Genomic DNA, 15,853 nt, shown 5'->3' with positions numbered 1-15,853 from the left:
TGTTTTAACAGCCACCTTAAATGTGTTTTTATGTGTGATGATAACCCTAACTGTTTGAGGTCTGGGGAAACTTACGTCAAGGAGAAACAAGGATAACATGGCCTCTTCCTCTAAAAACACACCCTGCTGGGGAATTCACAGACTGGGGCTTCACCTCAAAAATAACTACTTAACCTTTCTAAGAAGCATTTAGCAGACAAAATACACAAACCTGCACCCGTCTGTGCAGAAAGACATGTAGGCAAACTTGGTTAAGGGGCATAATGTCGCTGTCTCTCATCCTAAACTGAGAAAGTGTGTGTTTGTGTCAGTGTATGTGTGTGTGTGTGTGTGTGTGTGTGTGTGTATCACCATGACACAACCAAATACCTAATAAGGTATGCGTCTGTCCATCCAGTCATTACAGCCACCCGAGAAACCACATGTGGCCTTGACTATTAGCGATACACCACAACACGAGGAGATGGATGCCAACTAAAAACCACTCAGTGGGTCATGCAGTGTATTTTAAGCGCAGTTATACACCGTGTGAGTGTTTAAGACTCTCTCTCTGTGTGTGGGGGGGGGGTGTATTTACTGCATATGAGCTTGTCCTGGAAACCCAGTAAATCCTGATACATCAACAAAGAGAAAGAGAGAGAAGAGGAGATAGAAAGCAATACAAAGAGACATGGGATTCATTGTATACAGATTGAGAAATCTGTTTAAAGCATTTCTCTTGATGAAAACCAGTGATAAAAACAGAAGACACGTGTAGTATATTGATTTTCATGTGAAGTAAAAGGTCCACAATGGATCAGTTGTTAGACTTTACCTGCTGCTAAGTTTACAACAAATGCCAGTTAATATCATTTCAATATTATATGATGTCTCCTTTTTAACCTTTTACCAACAATGTAGTGGCACTATGTGATATTTTTACAGACTTCTAGTCATGTGTAAAGTTAATTGTGAGATATGTGTTCTGCATTATACTCTAACTATCGGTTATGTTAAAAAAGATAATCCAGGGTTGAAGTATCTCTGAGTATGAAAGTGAAACCTTGACAAGGCTAAGAGCCTTCAGCCATGATAGTGGGAGGGGAACATTAATGTGTGTTCACCAACACAAGGTATTTTTGCTGTAGTGAAACCCTGCTGGCATCTTGGTTTCAGAGTGACATCATCAAGTCAGTTACATCAACTATATGTCCGTCCAGCAGAAGAGGAATGCAAAAATATACACATGGTATATTTAAAGGACTTTGCGCTGTGCTGTGAAGTAATTAACACGTATGTTCTGATGATTAAAACCCTGCCATGTAAACAGCACCAGAGTGAGAGCGACGCAGGACCAGTAGAAGCAGAAAGACTGAACTTTTGGTGCTCGTCGGTGATAAGAGCCAGCTAAGCCTGTCTGGGAATGCTGCCTACACACCCTTGCTGTAAATATCACAGCCCATATTAGCCGGTGTAACTCTATTAACATGTGTAACATCACGCCTGCGTGCAGTGTACAGTGACATTACAAAAATACTGCAAACACACAGGCATGTCATTTTACAGTCATGCTCTGCTTCGCTGAACTTGAAACCATGCGGATGGATCACATGGAAGTTAATTAGTGTTTATTCATCATGGCTGTGGTGTTACAGTTAATTAGTGTTTCACTCATGAGCATTTTTTCATACTTTATTTTTGTTAAAAGTTGGCTGGCGAAACATGGGCGCAAATTCCTGCAAATTCCTCCTTGTTATCATTTTCATGCTCCCCATGTGAAATATCACTAACCAATAATATCTAGCAATCTCTGTCTTGAACTGCAGGCTTACTGTAATGGATCATATGGGTGGGTCACATTTTCTGTCACCACCCTTAACGAAACTAAATTAAAGTTATTTAGTGGCAATGCCAGCTATAAGTCCACATGGAAAAGTAATTAAAATGTTGTATATGACAGACAGATGGCTGGCATGATGGATTAACACGGACAGAAGATCAGTAAATCACTGCAAATTGTTAAGATTTTGAGCTGCAGCAGCCATGATATAATCCCTGTATGCAACTCAGGATTACAATGTATGTTAAATGTTGAAAACAAAGTACTTAGTACATTTATTTGGAGTTTCACTGCATCTACTTAATAGCTTTTTCCTAAGCTTTTAGCCTCATAGTGTCCATCAGTGGATGAAGTTAAGAGGGAAATGTCACTTTAATTTATAGGGTTTCTTACCAGGCAAACTTCCCAATTTTAAAATTGATTGATTGAATTGGTAAAATTGGATAAATCTAGCGTCCACTATCTATTCAGCTCCTATTTTATCCTGATGTAACCCATACAGGTGGCCTGACAGATATAATCATGATTCAACTGACATCCTGCCTGGTGTCCAGCTAAATAACATCATTTCCTGCAAGAAGAGACATCATTTCCTGTAGTGACTAAACATCAAAACCTAAGACAAAACCTCCTGCTGATCCAAGAATACCCATGTACTTGCTCTATGTGTGTTTGTGTGTTTCCTGTTTAGATCTGCCTTGCTGACACAGTCAACTGTCCTTGAGACTTGGAATTTCAAAAATGTCTTTATCCAACCACTTCTATTGTGTATCATCTATAATAGCAGTATGGACACACACACGCACACACTCGGAGTAGCACTCTATTTGTCTGCCCCCCACAGATGCAAACACACGCACACACAGCTTTCCAACCGACCCAGATCATTGCAACAATGGCAAATCCATGTCTGTTGTCATGCCAACCCTTCCCCCGACCTCTGACCTGTGTTTTTTAACAGGGGCACCCTGGTTCTTCAGAGATGAGTCGCAATGGCTTTAAAAAGGGGGCACCCGCACACCCTTATACAATCTCAACCCCCTCATCTTCTGACCCAGTAAATCACCTTCTGTGTGTGCATGTGTGTATTGTGTGAGTGTGCCGTTAGGACCGTTAAACGTGACTGGGAATAACAACTCTCAACTGGGTTAGACCAGCTATTAGTAAATCTATTATTAAGTTTGTGTGTTAAGCTTCCCATAATTTCTTACTGCCTACTAGCGAACAAGTGATTTATAAAACCAAAAAATAAAATTTACCTAATTTAATAAATTAGGTTGCACCATTAAAACTTAGGTACAACCTAAATGTATGTAGTAATGTATAAATAATTTGCTAGGAAACATCTGTAGCACCCTCCTATCAAAATGTAGCATCACAAGCTGTAACCTGTTACCAAAAACAACAGTTTTAATGGGTTAAACAATATACTATTAAATTGTTATATTTATATATGCATACATAAATATAAATTTAACTTTCAGAGTTAGCAGTATCCACACAACTGAGCTGGAAATGTCAGAGTATGCTAACAACACTATTCAGTATTCAGCAATTTAAGCTAACGTTATTTGCATTTGCATGTAACTTAAGGTGTACTTTGTTATTTTAGTTAAATGTAATTGAATATCTTTCTAGTTTACATCCTAATAACCAGAATTTTGATCAGGTTAAATATGTCAACCATGTTTCATATCACCTTTTTTACTCTTCCATTTAAACAGACATACGTATACCACCATTAATGTTTACCACATAAACATTAATACAGTTAGCTACACAATGGTTACAAATGCCAGTTACTGGGTGTAAATCTAAAAAAGGGTGTAAAAACTAGTCTCTGCATGAAAAGTAGTTTTTGTGGTTTGACCTGTTTTAATTTAGAGATACAAATCCTTATTTTGTAAACAGGTTATAACTTGGCTACTTATTAACTTACAAAAAGCTGGTTCATCCTTTGATCTCTAAACAATATATCAATCACCAGTAGCCATCTTCACCAAAATCTCTCCATTTAAGGTGGCTAAAACCCTTAAAAGCTTCCACGAAGATAACATATGGACAGAGCAAGCATGTTATTTATGTGTGTGTTTGCATGACGTGAATCTGGATTACATCACTTCCTGAGAATTGGGCTCAGATCTTCTCTCATCTCCCTGGGCTATGCAAGTAATGCTAGTTACAAACAAGTGTGTGTGTGTGTGTGTGTGTGTGTGTGTGTGTGTGTGTGTGTGTGTGTGTGTGTGTAAGAGTGAACACTCCTTCATGCATGTCAAAAACGTGTGTGCCTTCGTTCACATCCCCAGAGTCACATGTCAACATGTCTAATCTATTGTGAGAACATTACTGCTTTTGCCATATACATTTCCTCTAATCCCTCCAGCAACTGATGTAGGATTAAATTACCATCAGTCAATTTGACTTCTGATCATTCAACACATGAAGAAAAGCTGACCCAACGTCAGTACTACAGTCAGCCTCGGGCTAATTTAACGGAATGTGTCACCAGCTCTACAAATCACTGGTCTTTATTAAGACTGACATTGGTGGAACGCACCCACCCCCTGCTCTACTGGCTAATCATACTGGTGTAATACTGGTGTGTACGCATGGGAATGTGTCTCAGTGCATGTTGTATGACATATCTTGTTGTCCAGTTGGACATTTTTGGACATCAGGATGTTGGATGAACTACGGCAGCATCTGCGGGTGTGTTTGTGCATGCATGTATCTGCATGCCACAGAAGCAAAAAAAACAGCCTATAGGATCAGTAACGCTAAATTTAAAAAAAAAAAGAAGCAAATGGCGCAGAACAGGAACAGAGCAAGAAATCTGTTTGGACATGGATATTAATCTCCCGTTTCCATGGCGACATCTCTATAAACACTCATAAACCTCATAGACAAACAAAACAAAGAATGTCTGCAGTGCCAACAGATTGTACCCTGTAAATAATACCTGTGGTAGTCAGGGGCCTTGTATCAACCTTAACAAAGCACTACAAGGTTTAAGCCATTGTCTCTGGCATCATTATCTTTCAAGAGGGGGACATGCAGCCTAAATACACCTCAAACAATAGGTACATATGTGACCCCGTAGCTAACATGGAACAGTAAGGTAGCCTGATTGATCCCATGTGATGAATGCTTCCCTGTCAAGCCCGCCAAGTATGCTATGGGCTCTACTGGCGGTAGATACAAGCAAGAGATGAACAACCTGTGAAATGTGAGACAGTGTGCATTGTAGGCTAGTGTTAGGGCCAAGAAACGGGGTACTCTCTTTAACAAGTTATGAAACACAGGTGGCTACTGAAATATGATGCTGGATGCCATGGATCTGGCAACTGAAGCTACAGCATTCAGCTTCACATACATGGCAGCAAAGCTAAGCATACGTGGAGAAAGAGAAGAGAAAGAGCATGGATAAAAAACAGCCTTGCATGACAGTTAGCATATTAGCTGTGAAAGGCTATGAGATAAGGCTAGCACATGGTGTCTCACATGTCCACAAGGCTTAAATTGATTGGTTTTATTTAGGGGAACAAGGTGAATTAACGACTATATCAACTTTGTTAGATCAAATTTACTGAAATCTACCACAAAATGATGAATGATGGTTTGAAAGCAGGTAAGACTGACAGTAATTGCCCTACTAGCAACACCAGGCTAATTCACAGAGACACACATAATATTGACAATTCCATAACAGTAAACCACTGACCAGCACATTGGTTTTTTTTACAATTCATTCAAGCAGCAATCTAATTAATTCTATGAGACCAAACTATAGCATGTACACACTCAGTAAGCCAGTGTTATCTTATTTTCTGTCTGGTTTAATTTCATAAGAACAATGCCCGCAGGCTCTGGAAGTTTGCTGGAAATTAACACCAGCAATTGACTGCAATGTAAGCCCTTCTGATATAATATTACAACTGAAGTGGATATATGAGCTAGGTTTTGAAATAATCACTCTCTCTTTTCTAAGATTGGACTGAGCAAAGAGGCAAGAAGACCATCGTGGGAACGTCTCGAAGACCTAATTTAGACACAGTGATTAAGTTTAGATTTATTCCCATTGTGAAAGTAACCTTTGGGTCCATATATAGACAATATATGCCCAAATACAAGAAAGGGGTTGGACAACATTTAACTCCTGAACTCAAAGACAACCAGAGACAAACTCAGTGAACCTTTCTGATGACCTGATGAACTTTCGACCCCTGAAGTCAAAGCCAGACCGCTGTGCCTTTATCAGGAAAGCTATGCTATTAGTCAGTGCTGACACCAAAAGCAGAGGAGTAAACTTGTGTCAGACTTAATGTCACTACTAAGACCTGCACTATGAAGATAATCCCCCAAATCGGCGATCAAGGTCGAGTGGATTGTTAGCCTCAAAGAAAATCACTTTTCGTACATTTCACTTCCACAGTATGACTCCTGAACTTCCTGACCCTCAACAGTGGCCGTGCGCTGAAAAACACAACTTAAAAAAACGTTTAATGCAGGAGGACAGCAGCGGACGGACGGTTGATTAAGTTCCTTACCTTGTTGTAGTAATGGAGCTGGACAGAGTGCCACTGGCCGTCACTGACTCCACCTGGGAGGAAGGGAGACACCGTGGTTTTCGTCTCACCTGGATGACAAGGGAAGAAGGGAAGAAAGAAGATGAGGGATGGGAGGTCAGACAACGAGAGGGCAGGAAAAGGCAAAGGAATGAGTCGAGGAAGGATGAGGTCGTAGACGAGAGGAAGTGAGGGGGGAAAGAGAGCAGACATCAGGGGAAAAGAAAGGGTTGATGGAAAGTAAAGAGGGAGAGAGATAATTGATTTATGAGTATAATGTCATTTAAATGGTTAAGCACAGCTGCGGTTTATGTTTATGGCATAGTTTCAAACACCAATTGTTAAGTCAATAACATTTTGACGTTATTAATTTATAGCCTGTAATCTATAACCTCTAACCATTGAAACCTTTAGCTGTGACATTAAATATGGTGGAAAAAGTAGGTCGGTCAAGTAGAGCGTAGTCATACAGTAAGCAAACTGACTCAATATAACGAATCAGCCAATGCACGCTTCTTAAATTCAGTAAGGCTGTTTTATTTCTTTTGAATTCAACCTTTCATTCATAAAATTAAGATTGTGCGTCATCTTTTAAAGTTTACATAGCCTTGCTTTAATGCAACCGATATGTTACAATTATTGGCAGATATTGTGTCATGACTTGACACACACACATACACACACACACGTACACAGCATGATCATAAATCAACTGCTGGGAAAGCCAACGTCTTGTGTCTGTGGTCGGTATCAATGGCTCTCAGTACGAAGACTGTGGAGCACAATGGCACCAGATTTACTGAGGGTTTACTCTGTTTGTCAAAGGCAGGAGAAGCCTGGGCAGGAATCCACTGCTCTGCTAATCAGCAAACAGCAACACTGACAAGAAATATGTGTTAATTTGTATGTGAGTGTGTGAGAGAGTTAATGAGTGATGTGTGTTTTTCTGGCTGTGTGCACATTAGAGACAGAAGAGCATAAGAAAGCCGACTTTGTGTTTTAATTCACTCGTGTATTTACTATATGTGGCTGCATAAAAGAGCAGTGAACGAGAAATAGCGCAAACAAATCAAAGTCTTTCCTTTCGCTCCTCTCATTAACCATGAGTCATGATTCTGAGCATTTAATTTGATGAGTCATGCACACAACATCTCAGTCATATTTCAGGTTTTAAAGTAGGGCACAAGGACTAGGCTTTGCTCCCAAACAGGCTTCACCCAACATAATCATATTGAACTGGAATTCTCCCTGCATGGTACCATGGGAAAGTAGGCTGACTCTGAATACAAATGATATGTGTTTGATCTGTGATCCAGCAGTTACCAGCTTTAACAGTGATGCTGGATGTATGCTGTATGTGTGTGAGTGTGTGCATATTGAGCAAGAACTCCCCCTCAAAAACCGATGATTTGATTAATCGGTTGAGAGACCCCCGAGTCGTGCTTCATTTTGTCGAATCGATGCACTTTTTTAAATTTTTAGGCGTGTCATTGTGCACAGAGCAACACAGGGTAAAAGCGTGGAAGACTTAACTTTTCAAACCTAGTCTCATCTAAAATGTACCTTTAAATCTAACTGTAATGGTGCGCTTAACTGTCTCCATACTCAACTGAGAAAAGTTTTGAGTGTTCGTCAGCTTGTGTGTGTGTGTGTGTGTGTGTGTGTGTGTATAAGTCTGTGTTTATGTACAGATAAGTATCTATGTGTTATTAATCAGTCTGGTTCCATGGATGTATAAAGAGAACTGGCTGCGGCAATGGAGGTGTGGCTCCATTCATTCCTATAAAATTTGCTCAGAGGTGCATGAAGCTAAAAAAGGTCGACTTCCTGATATAAAATTAACCGTATCTTCCAGAATCGTGTGGCCCATGGAGCAGGCGCTCCAGATACTTCAGCTGGCCGAGCTGGTTTAATCCTCCACGAATTCAATCATGCGGCTTTTCCAGACTTTCCAAATGTTACTGGACCGAATGGATCAAATTCTGATAGTGAAAAGAGTCATTTCCTGGGGTTTTGATGTTCAAAAAAATTATCCACCGATTTACAGAAGACGTCTCTTTCATAATGTAAGTCTACGGGAAATAGTGTTTTTGGGCCAGTGTGCGTCACGTGAAGTTGTAATTATACGGTTTGGCCACTATGTCAAATTGGCATCAAAGCCCGGTACTATTCCTGGGGACTTGGGCAGCTCCCTCTCTGAGGAAGCAGCTGCTTTCAAAACAGTCAAACACACCCATACTTCTTACCTTCACAGACAAATACACACTCAAATGAACATGTGCAAACTGTGGAACATTTGGAAACGTATATGCACTGACACAAAAGCACACCTTTGTCCAAAGAAAGCGCGTGTTGATAAGACTATTTAACAGGCTTTTTGTGAAAGTCACTTTAGATAAAGGAGCACTTTCACACCAGTCTTAATCTAATTAAAATGGAGCTGATATTGACATGAGTTATTTTAAGTGGTCCATACACATTCACTGCTATGCACAAACACACACAGCATGAGTCCTCACCTCCCGAAAAGGTGAGTTGAATTTGCTCATCGATGATCTCCAGAGCGATGAAGTCGTGCTTCTCGTTGAACCTGCCGTTGTAGAGAAGTAGAGCATTCCTTTCTCTGGTAGCAAACCTAAAGTAAAAGACAGGCTTTTTAAAGTTTATTAAAGATTATTTTGTGTTTTTATGGTTGGGATAAGTGGAGGTGATGTGACAAATGTCCTAAGACCCAGGACAGTTAATTTAATCTAAAATTGGAGGTGACCATTTGTCTCGCAGAGGCAGTTGAGTGAATTCCAACTGTTTTTCTCTGCTTTGGCTCATATTTCCTGTCACATTTCTCAGCACCTATCCAACTCAAACAAACCAGGACTGAGAAGTTGAAGGCCGTGCAGATAGCTTTATGATGAAAGGACCGAGGAGCTCTTGAGGAAAAGTCACATGGAAAGGAGAGGCAGGATGTGTATAAAGCTGGTAGGCAGCTCAGAGGAAACTGTTCCCCTGCCTTTAGACGATGCAGGAGTTAATGAGCAAGTGCGCACTCATGTATGTGTGTTCTACGAGCGTACAACTTTACATGTGTGGCTGTTTGTCTGTGTGTGTGTCAGGAGTGTAAGGTGAGGGCAGAGGAGTCAGCCGGCAGATGCCAGTGAGGCCAGCGGGGCAGGAAATCAGGACAGCAGTAGCCAAACACTGATAAGGGAAACTCATCACAAAGCCTTTCCTGTTTTCACCGCACTGCAAACCTTCTCACCGTCATGCTGCCGATTGACTCACATCATATCACTTAAACTCATCTCACCTTTTAGCTACTGGTAACCAAACAAGCAGCAAATGTTTTTTTCTTTGCTTAAAATTGTGTCGCAAACTTGCTGAACCACAGTTCTTGCAAATTTGAGGGTGTGACAATTTAAGCACACCTCACAAAGTTGCACATCCCGGCAGAGTGTGTGTTCTTTACTCTTATATATACTGTATTTGTGTGTTTATGTGTGTCTGTGTGTGTGTGTGAGCATATGCATATCAAGAAGAGGGAATTGAGACAATGGAAAAGTGTCTACATGTCTCAGCACGCCCCAGTTGACACACTTTAGCTGACTGAACTCGACCATGTTTATTTGTGCAGCTCCTCACACTCCCTTAATTACCATTTGCTACACACACTGATACAAGTATCACATGTAGTGCTGTTGCTACCTACAGTGAAAAAGTGAGCAGCAATTCCAGGTGGGAGGTGAAGAAATGTGAAATGTTATCCTCAGAGAGAGAGTTTTTAACAATCCAAAATTTCGTACATCTTCAGAACAGTGTAAATTTGTTACATAGTGCTGGAGGCAAACTGATGGTTTTGGCAATTGTAAAGGGACTTGCTTTTGTCTACCTGTGCCTGAAATCAATGATCTATTGTTTCATTAATTATTGACAGTTTCAAGTGGTAAATCTGCTCTCTATTCGAGATTAACAGGTCTAGCAACAGTAACAAACTATCTTTATCTTGAACTGAATTTCATCCACATATAGTCATTTGGAGGTGGTAATTACCTCGTGGTAATTAGTAAAGAAAGAAATAGGGAAGGATTGATCATAGGGAAAAAAGAAAGTACTCACATGAAGGAGACAGTGAAGTGGAACCTTTGCCGCAGGCCTCTGAAGGTGATGAAGGACTGTCCTGGGAAGCTGCGGGTGGTCATCTCACAGTAGGGCTTCTCGTACTCCCCTGGTGGACACTGGCACATGAAACCGCCTGCGAGCCGGTTGACACACTCGCCGCCATTCTTACACACGCCTGGTACACATCGGTCAGATGATGCATTCACTTCACAGTGATCGCCTACCAGAGAAAAAGGAGGAATCTGGTTTTACACATGTTCTGTTTGTACATTCATTTGTGTTATTGGTCCAAATCCAGGTCCTTAACCGTTGCCTCTTTGGAAGCCTGTCAGTACACTGTAACACGTACAGTATGAGCTGTGTGATCATAGCAGCGTGAATGATGAATTACCTGTCACTGTATCATCTCATCAGTTTATCATCATTATTTTATCTTTTCTGTGAAGCATATTGTCCAGTGTTGATACAGACTTCACATCTAAATGGAATCCAGTTGTTTTAACAAGACGCCTTTGATTACCAGTCATGCACACTAATACAACATACTTTCCTTATTGAGTCTACAGGTTAAACACAGCAAAACATTGTGGGCCCAAGAAAATGGTGTTGTACAAATATGCATTGCGGTTTTATCGAATTTGTGGTCACAATCTGTATATATTCTGTATTCCATTAACATTGACATCAGATCATTACAGCTGTAGTTGATATGAAGCAATACAAACTTTCAAGTCTTAACAAAAGAAAGAAAATTTAGGTTTGTTGACGGCCAAGTTTAAATTTGTATTAGGGCAGAATGCATCACATCTAAAGCCTTGGTAAATCTGTCCCTGTGTGCTTAAGATCCCCTCTAAAACATCAGTTCAAGTAAAGCTCCATCTAAACATTAGCAAAAATGACAAAGCCCTCTTTATAGGCCTTTCCTGAGAAGCTTGGGTCTTAGCCACAAGCTAATATGGCCATATTTGGAGAGAAGAGAGAGGATGGGAGATAAAAGGGGTTAGAGGGGAAGAGAGGGACAGACAAAGGCAGAGACTTAGTGGAGAGTTAGAAAGGCAGAAAGATAGAGTTGTATGAACAGCTCAGCGGTAAAGGTGATGTCAAGAAAGATACCTCTAACATTCCTCTATTTAATCCGAGCCATGGCTAAACTCATCCTGATACTTTTAAACCATAAAGATCAGATAATCGCCGACCGGTTAAGTTCTTCTGAGCATCCCTCCAGCTCAGATACTGCATTCCTAAAATGATTTTATGGTGAATTAGCTTTTTTTATCTGTACATGCTCTATCAACTCACCTCTTCTACACCAACTTCAGTTAGTTTGGCCAGTTGGTTTTGTCCAAATGCACCAAGGAACTTTAAAATACAGGTTATACTATTCATAGGAACTCAAAGCTCATACAATGCAATTATTTGTGTTACTGAATCTCCTCAAGGACTATGAATATTAGGCAAATTAGATCAAAACCAGATTAAAATGTCTGAAAAAACACTGTTATGTAACTGCCATGTTTGAACTGATGTTGGAAAACGTTCAAAGAACAAAAGGAAACGTTAGATTGTCTATATCTGGCCAGTTATCCACAGTCATATTAAAAAAATAAATCAAATGACTGACCAGTAGTGTCTGTTGCTTCTAGCGTTCAACATGGACATGGCTCCAAACCAGTCTATCTGCTGTTTTGCCTTGCTTCCTTTTGAGAGTCAGTCTAGGCACCAACCAAGCTAACCTGGAGTCTTTAGGTTGGCTTATTATGTTCGAGGTCTTCTATCCGTGCAGCTATTTCAAGATGGACTGGGTGTCGTCCAGAAGCCTGTCCCCCACTGGCTAGCATAGAGACCACATGTTGGTATCAAATTTATTATCATATAATCTGATTCACTTTCTTTACAGCATTTGGTCTCGGTTTGGGAAATTCCTCCTAAATGACCATGAAACTCTTCGTCCAGAGTCAACAACTTGAGCCAGGTTTTTTGGCTCGGCTCATTGAAATTCCTCCACTAATTCACCAGCCGCCCTTCTTTCTGAGTCTAATATTATTTGTGATAGGTGCCTCAGTGTCCCGTTGCGGTGCTGTGCATCAACTTGCTGTCCAGACAAGATCTCTCCACCCAGGACGCACACAGACCCCCCAACACCACAGCCTGGAACCAGGTAATGGCCCTTCTCTCCTCAGCATAATCCTTTTTTCCGAGGAGGAATTATAAGGATCTGTTTCCCTGTAATGTAGGAAACCCAAGAGGAAGCTGTCATCAGCCCCATTATGGCCCCTGATGGGCCCTGACTATCTGGAGTTGAACTGTGACCTTCAAAGGGGTGATACATAGATGTGGGTAAGTAAAATATGATGGGTGAGTGGAGAAGATGGATATGGGGAGCAGGAGAGGAAGGCGAGAGTAGGTCAGTGAGTGACAAAGGCACGTATAATCAGGTAATTACATCAGATAAGATAGAGGAAGAGAAGGAGAGGAAAGGTAGTGTTGGGACAGACAGAGGGAGAGGAGGGGTGAAGGCTGTCAGAGGCCCTCTAGGCTCTATTAGGGAGAGACAGAGATGCAGAGACAGTCAGGTATCAGATGTACGAGGGGGAAGTATGAGAGGAAGATCACTGACACTGGGAAATATTTCGGAAAACGATTTCAATGGGAATGATGAAAGCTTCCGAGGCTTCCCATACCTCATCTACCATCTGATGCTGTGACTGTAACTTACAGCTTCCATGCAGAGTTTATGGTTTTCGTTGCTTTTCTCAATCAGAACAATAGCTAAGGTTAAAGGTACACTGTGGAGTTTTGTAGACACACAAATATGTTTACGAGTGTTTATCGCCAAAATAATTTGCATGTATCCTAAAATACATGTGGTAAATGAATTACCTTCCTTCCTAAAAAATATTATATTTTTATAACTTTTAAACTTATGCTTACATTTGTGTTTGCTAGCTAGGTGTCTTCTTTTTCTCTGGTGAGTTCCTACATTCCTAGGTGTGATATGACAATGACTGTCAATCAATGCAATAGCGTCAAAGCTTTGGTGAGTCAAAACAATGTGGTTTCACTTATTCATAAGAATACGTACTATAAGATCTTATTTACTCACAATAATCTTTGATCCTATCATCATCTATATTTCTCTCATTTTTGACAAGCAACATTTTTAAGCAATAGAGGAGCAAAGAAGCTATTTGGATTACAGGGGGCAAAACTGTCATGACTGATAGTACTGTCATACTGATAGTAGAGCGTTATAACTGCCACTTTGCATAGCATTAATGTGGTGCATATTTCACAATGTTAAAGACTGATCAAAAAAAAGGTTCTGTGTTAATGTTGCTATGGTTCATGGGTTGACTGATATTTGAGACGGATCTGGTTTGGCAAGTTTAGCCTGCATTCCGTGCACTTTTACTGTATATAGCAATAAATCTACTGTATGTGTGCAGCCGCCTATACGTACGCTATTACACAGTGTGGTTTCCTCTGTGCACTGTGGTCGACCTCAAGATTCAACAATAGGTTTTACAACCCGTCAGTGCGGTTTGGCAGTTTTGTACAACTCACTTCAGCCATTGTCTGAAACATTATGAGCCCTCTTACATCTGTATAATAGACCTTCAAAGCTTGCTTCACTACACTATACGTTCGTCATTTAGTCGGTCATTAGTCACATTGTACTCAGCACAATATAGTGTAGTAGCCAACTCACCGGTGAAGTCTTCCAGGCATTCGCAGGTGTACCCTCCCTCTCGGCTGCGACACCTCCCGTTGTTCTTGCACGGTCCTGAGTAACAGAGGTCGATCTCTGTCTCGCAGTAGTCTCCTGTAAAGCCGACCGGACATCGGCAGCGCAGCCCGTTGATGGGGTGGATGGGCCGAAACAGAACCGTTTCAGAGGCGATGAAGGGAGGGGAGCTGTCGAACTTCAGCACTGACACACACTTCATGTAGTTCTCACAGGGCTCTCGCAGACAGATGTTGTCGTCAAACGGCAAAACCTGAAGAGAAGAAGACTTAAAGTGAGCATTTAAGTTTGGATTTGAATTATTTTATGTGAATGTGCAGACCGTGCGTTACCTCCTGAGAGGATATCAGCCTGAGCAGAGTCCTGTTGAGGTAGATCTGCTCCTGCAGCTCCTCAGAAGGAAAGAACGTTCCTTTGCCCTGGGTGCCACCAGGCTGCATTGCAGAAAATGTCACGTTTAGGATGGAGCCTTGCACATCTGTGTCGTTCTGGATGTTGAACACGAACACCGCTTCCCGTTTGGTGGAGAGCACAGCGGCAACGCCTTCCAAGAAGAGGCTGAGAAGGGGAGAGAGGAAGCGTTCCTGGGACATGTTCTCCAGACGCACCGTGATGCTGTTGGTCAGCATGTCATCGGTGATGATGGTGACACGCAGTGTACACATGGCCACAACGCGATGGACACCATCTGGAAAAAACCAGAGAGCAGATATTTCACTGTTTAGCAGCTCAAAACGTCAGTAAAGGGTAATGAAAGGAACAGGTTAGAAAAGAAGAAAAGAAGAAATCAGACCCAGGTGGAGTGGAAAACAGTTTATGATTCATACTATCGTGCTAAGATAAAGTTGCTGATCAAGATAAAGGCCCAAAACTAGGGGCTGTGTCCTTACACTCGTGGGTCAAGTTTACTCCAGGTGAGCATGTCAACAAAGCAGGAAGGTCACAAGCCAACAAACACACAGTTGAAAGCCAAAGGTGGTTCTAATGTTTCCAAAGAGGTAAAAACAGACAAACAGCAAACCTGAACAAATGGTAGGCCTGGACTATGATACAGCAATGAGAAATGTCTTCTTGTAAAGGTGTGCATATATTTCTTCCACCTATTTCCTGTTTAATATCATGTTACACAAACACGTGTAGAGGTGGAAGAAATGTCTCCTGCTAAACTGCTCCCTCTTTCATTTTCCAGTCACCGGCTTCAGTCTAATGCACTATTGTTGTCTTTGTCCTGTGCTTTATTCTCTCTGGATCAATTATTATCTCCAAAAGACTTTGCTTTCAGTGTCTCACAGGGGTCTAAGTACTGCTTCAGGAAGGTATCCATCACACAAATACAGAAACTGAATATACAGTATGTTCTAAATGTTTGTTTTTTTTACAAACTGAACCCAATCCTATCTCGTCTGCAGCTTAACAGCTTGACTTGTTTACTGTGTAACACTTTTGTCGCTAGATTGAATTAAGTGGATGCCAGTCTGTGTAGATTCAGTTTTGATTCAAGCCCTGGCTGGGAGTAATTGGATCAGTCTAGGATTTCTACCCCTGGGGAGAGCTGGGTCTGGTCTCATACCTACTTCTGGCACAACTGTAATTTCTGGTGCCTATGGAGGG

At 41.2% G+C, this 15,853-nt stretch overlaps 1 protein-coding gene across 1 annotated transcript in view; it reads right to left on the bottom strand.

The window, feature by feature from the left end:
* celsr1a (cadherin EGF LAG seven-pass G-type receptor 1a) overlaps positions 1 to 15,853 on the bottom strand; it is an 87,260-nt gene that overhangs the window by 36,150 nt on the left and 35,257 nt on the right. The window contains exons 2-6 of the mRNA XM_062443409.1: positions 14,575 to 14,930; positions 14,207 to 14,495; positions 10,495 to 10,717; positions 8,904 to 9,019; positions 6,367 to 6,455 (exon numbers count right to left, since the gene is read on the bottom strand). Of these exons, the coding sequence (XP_062299393.1) occupies positions 6,367 to 6,455; positions 8,904 to 9,019; positions 10,495 to 10,717; positions 14,207 to 14,495; positions 14,575 to 14,930 (1,073 nt within the window). The remainder of the gene's footprint in view (positions 1 to 6,366; positions 6,456 to 8,903; positions 9,020 to 10,494; positions 10,718 to 14,206; positions 14,496 to 14,574; positions 14,931 to 15,853) is intronic.

The sequence above is a fragment of the Scomber scombrus genome, chromosome 22 (genome assembly GCF_963691925.1).
Source record: "Scomber scombrus chromosome 22, fScoSco1.1, whole genome shotgun sequence".
Taxonomy (NCBI): Eukaryota; Metazoa; Chordata; class Actinopteri; order Scombriformes; family Scombridae; genus Scomber; species Scomber scombrus.
Note: the sequence above shows the minus strand (reverse complement) of the source record. Positions and strands in the feature narration are given on the sequence as shown.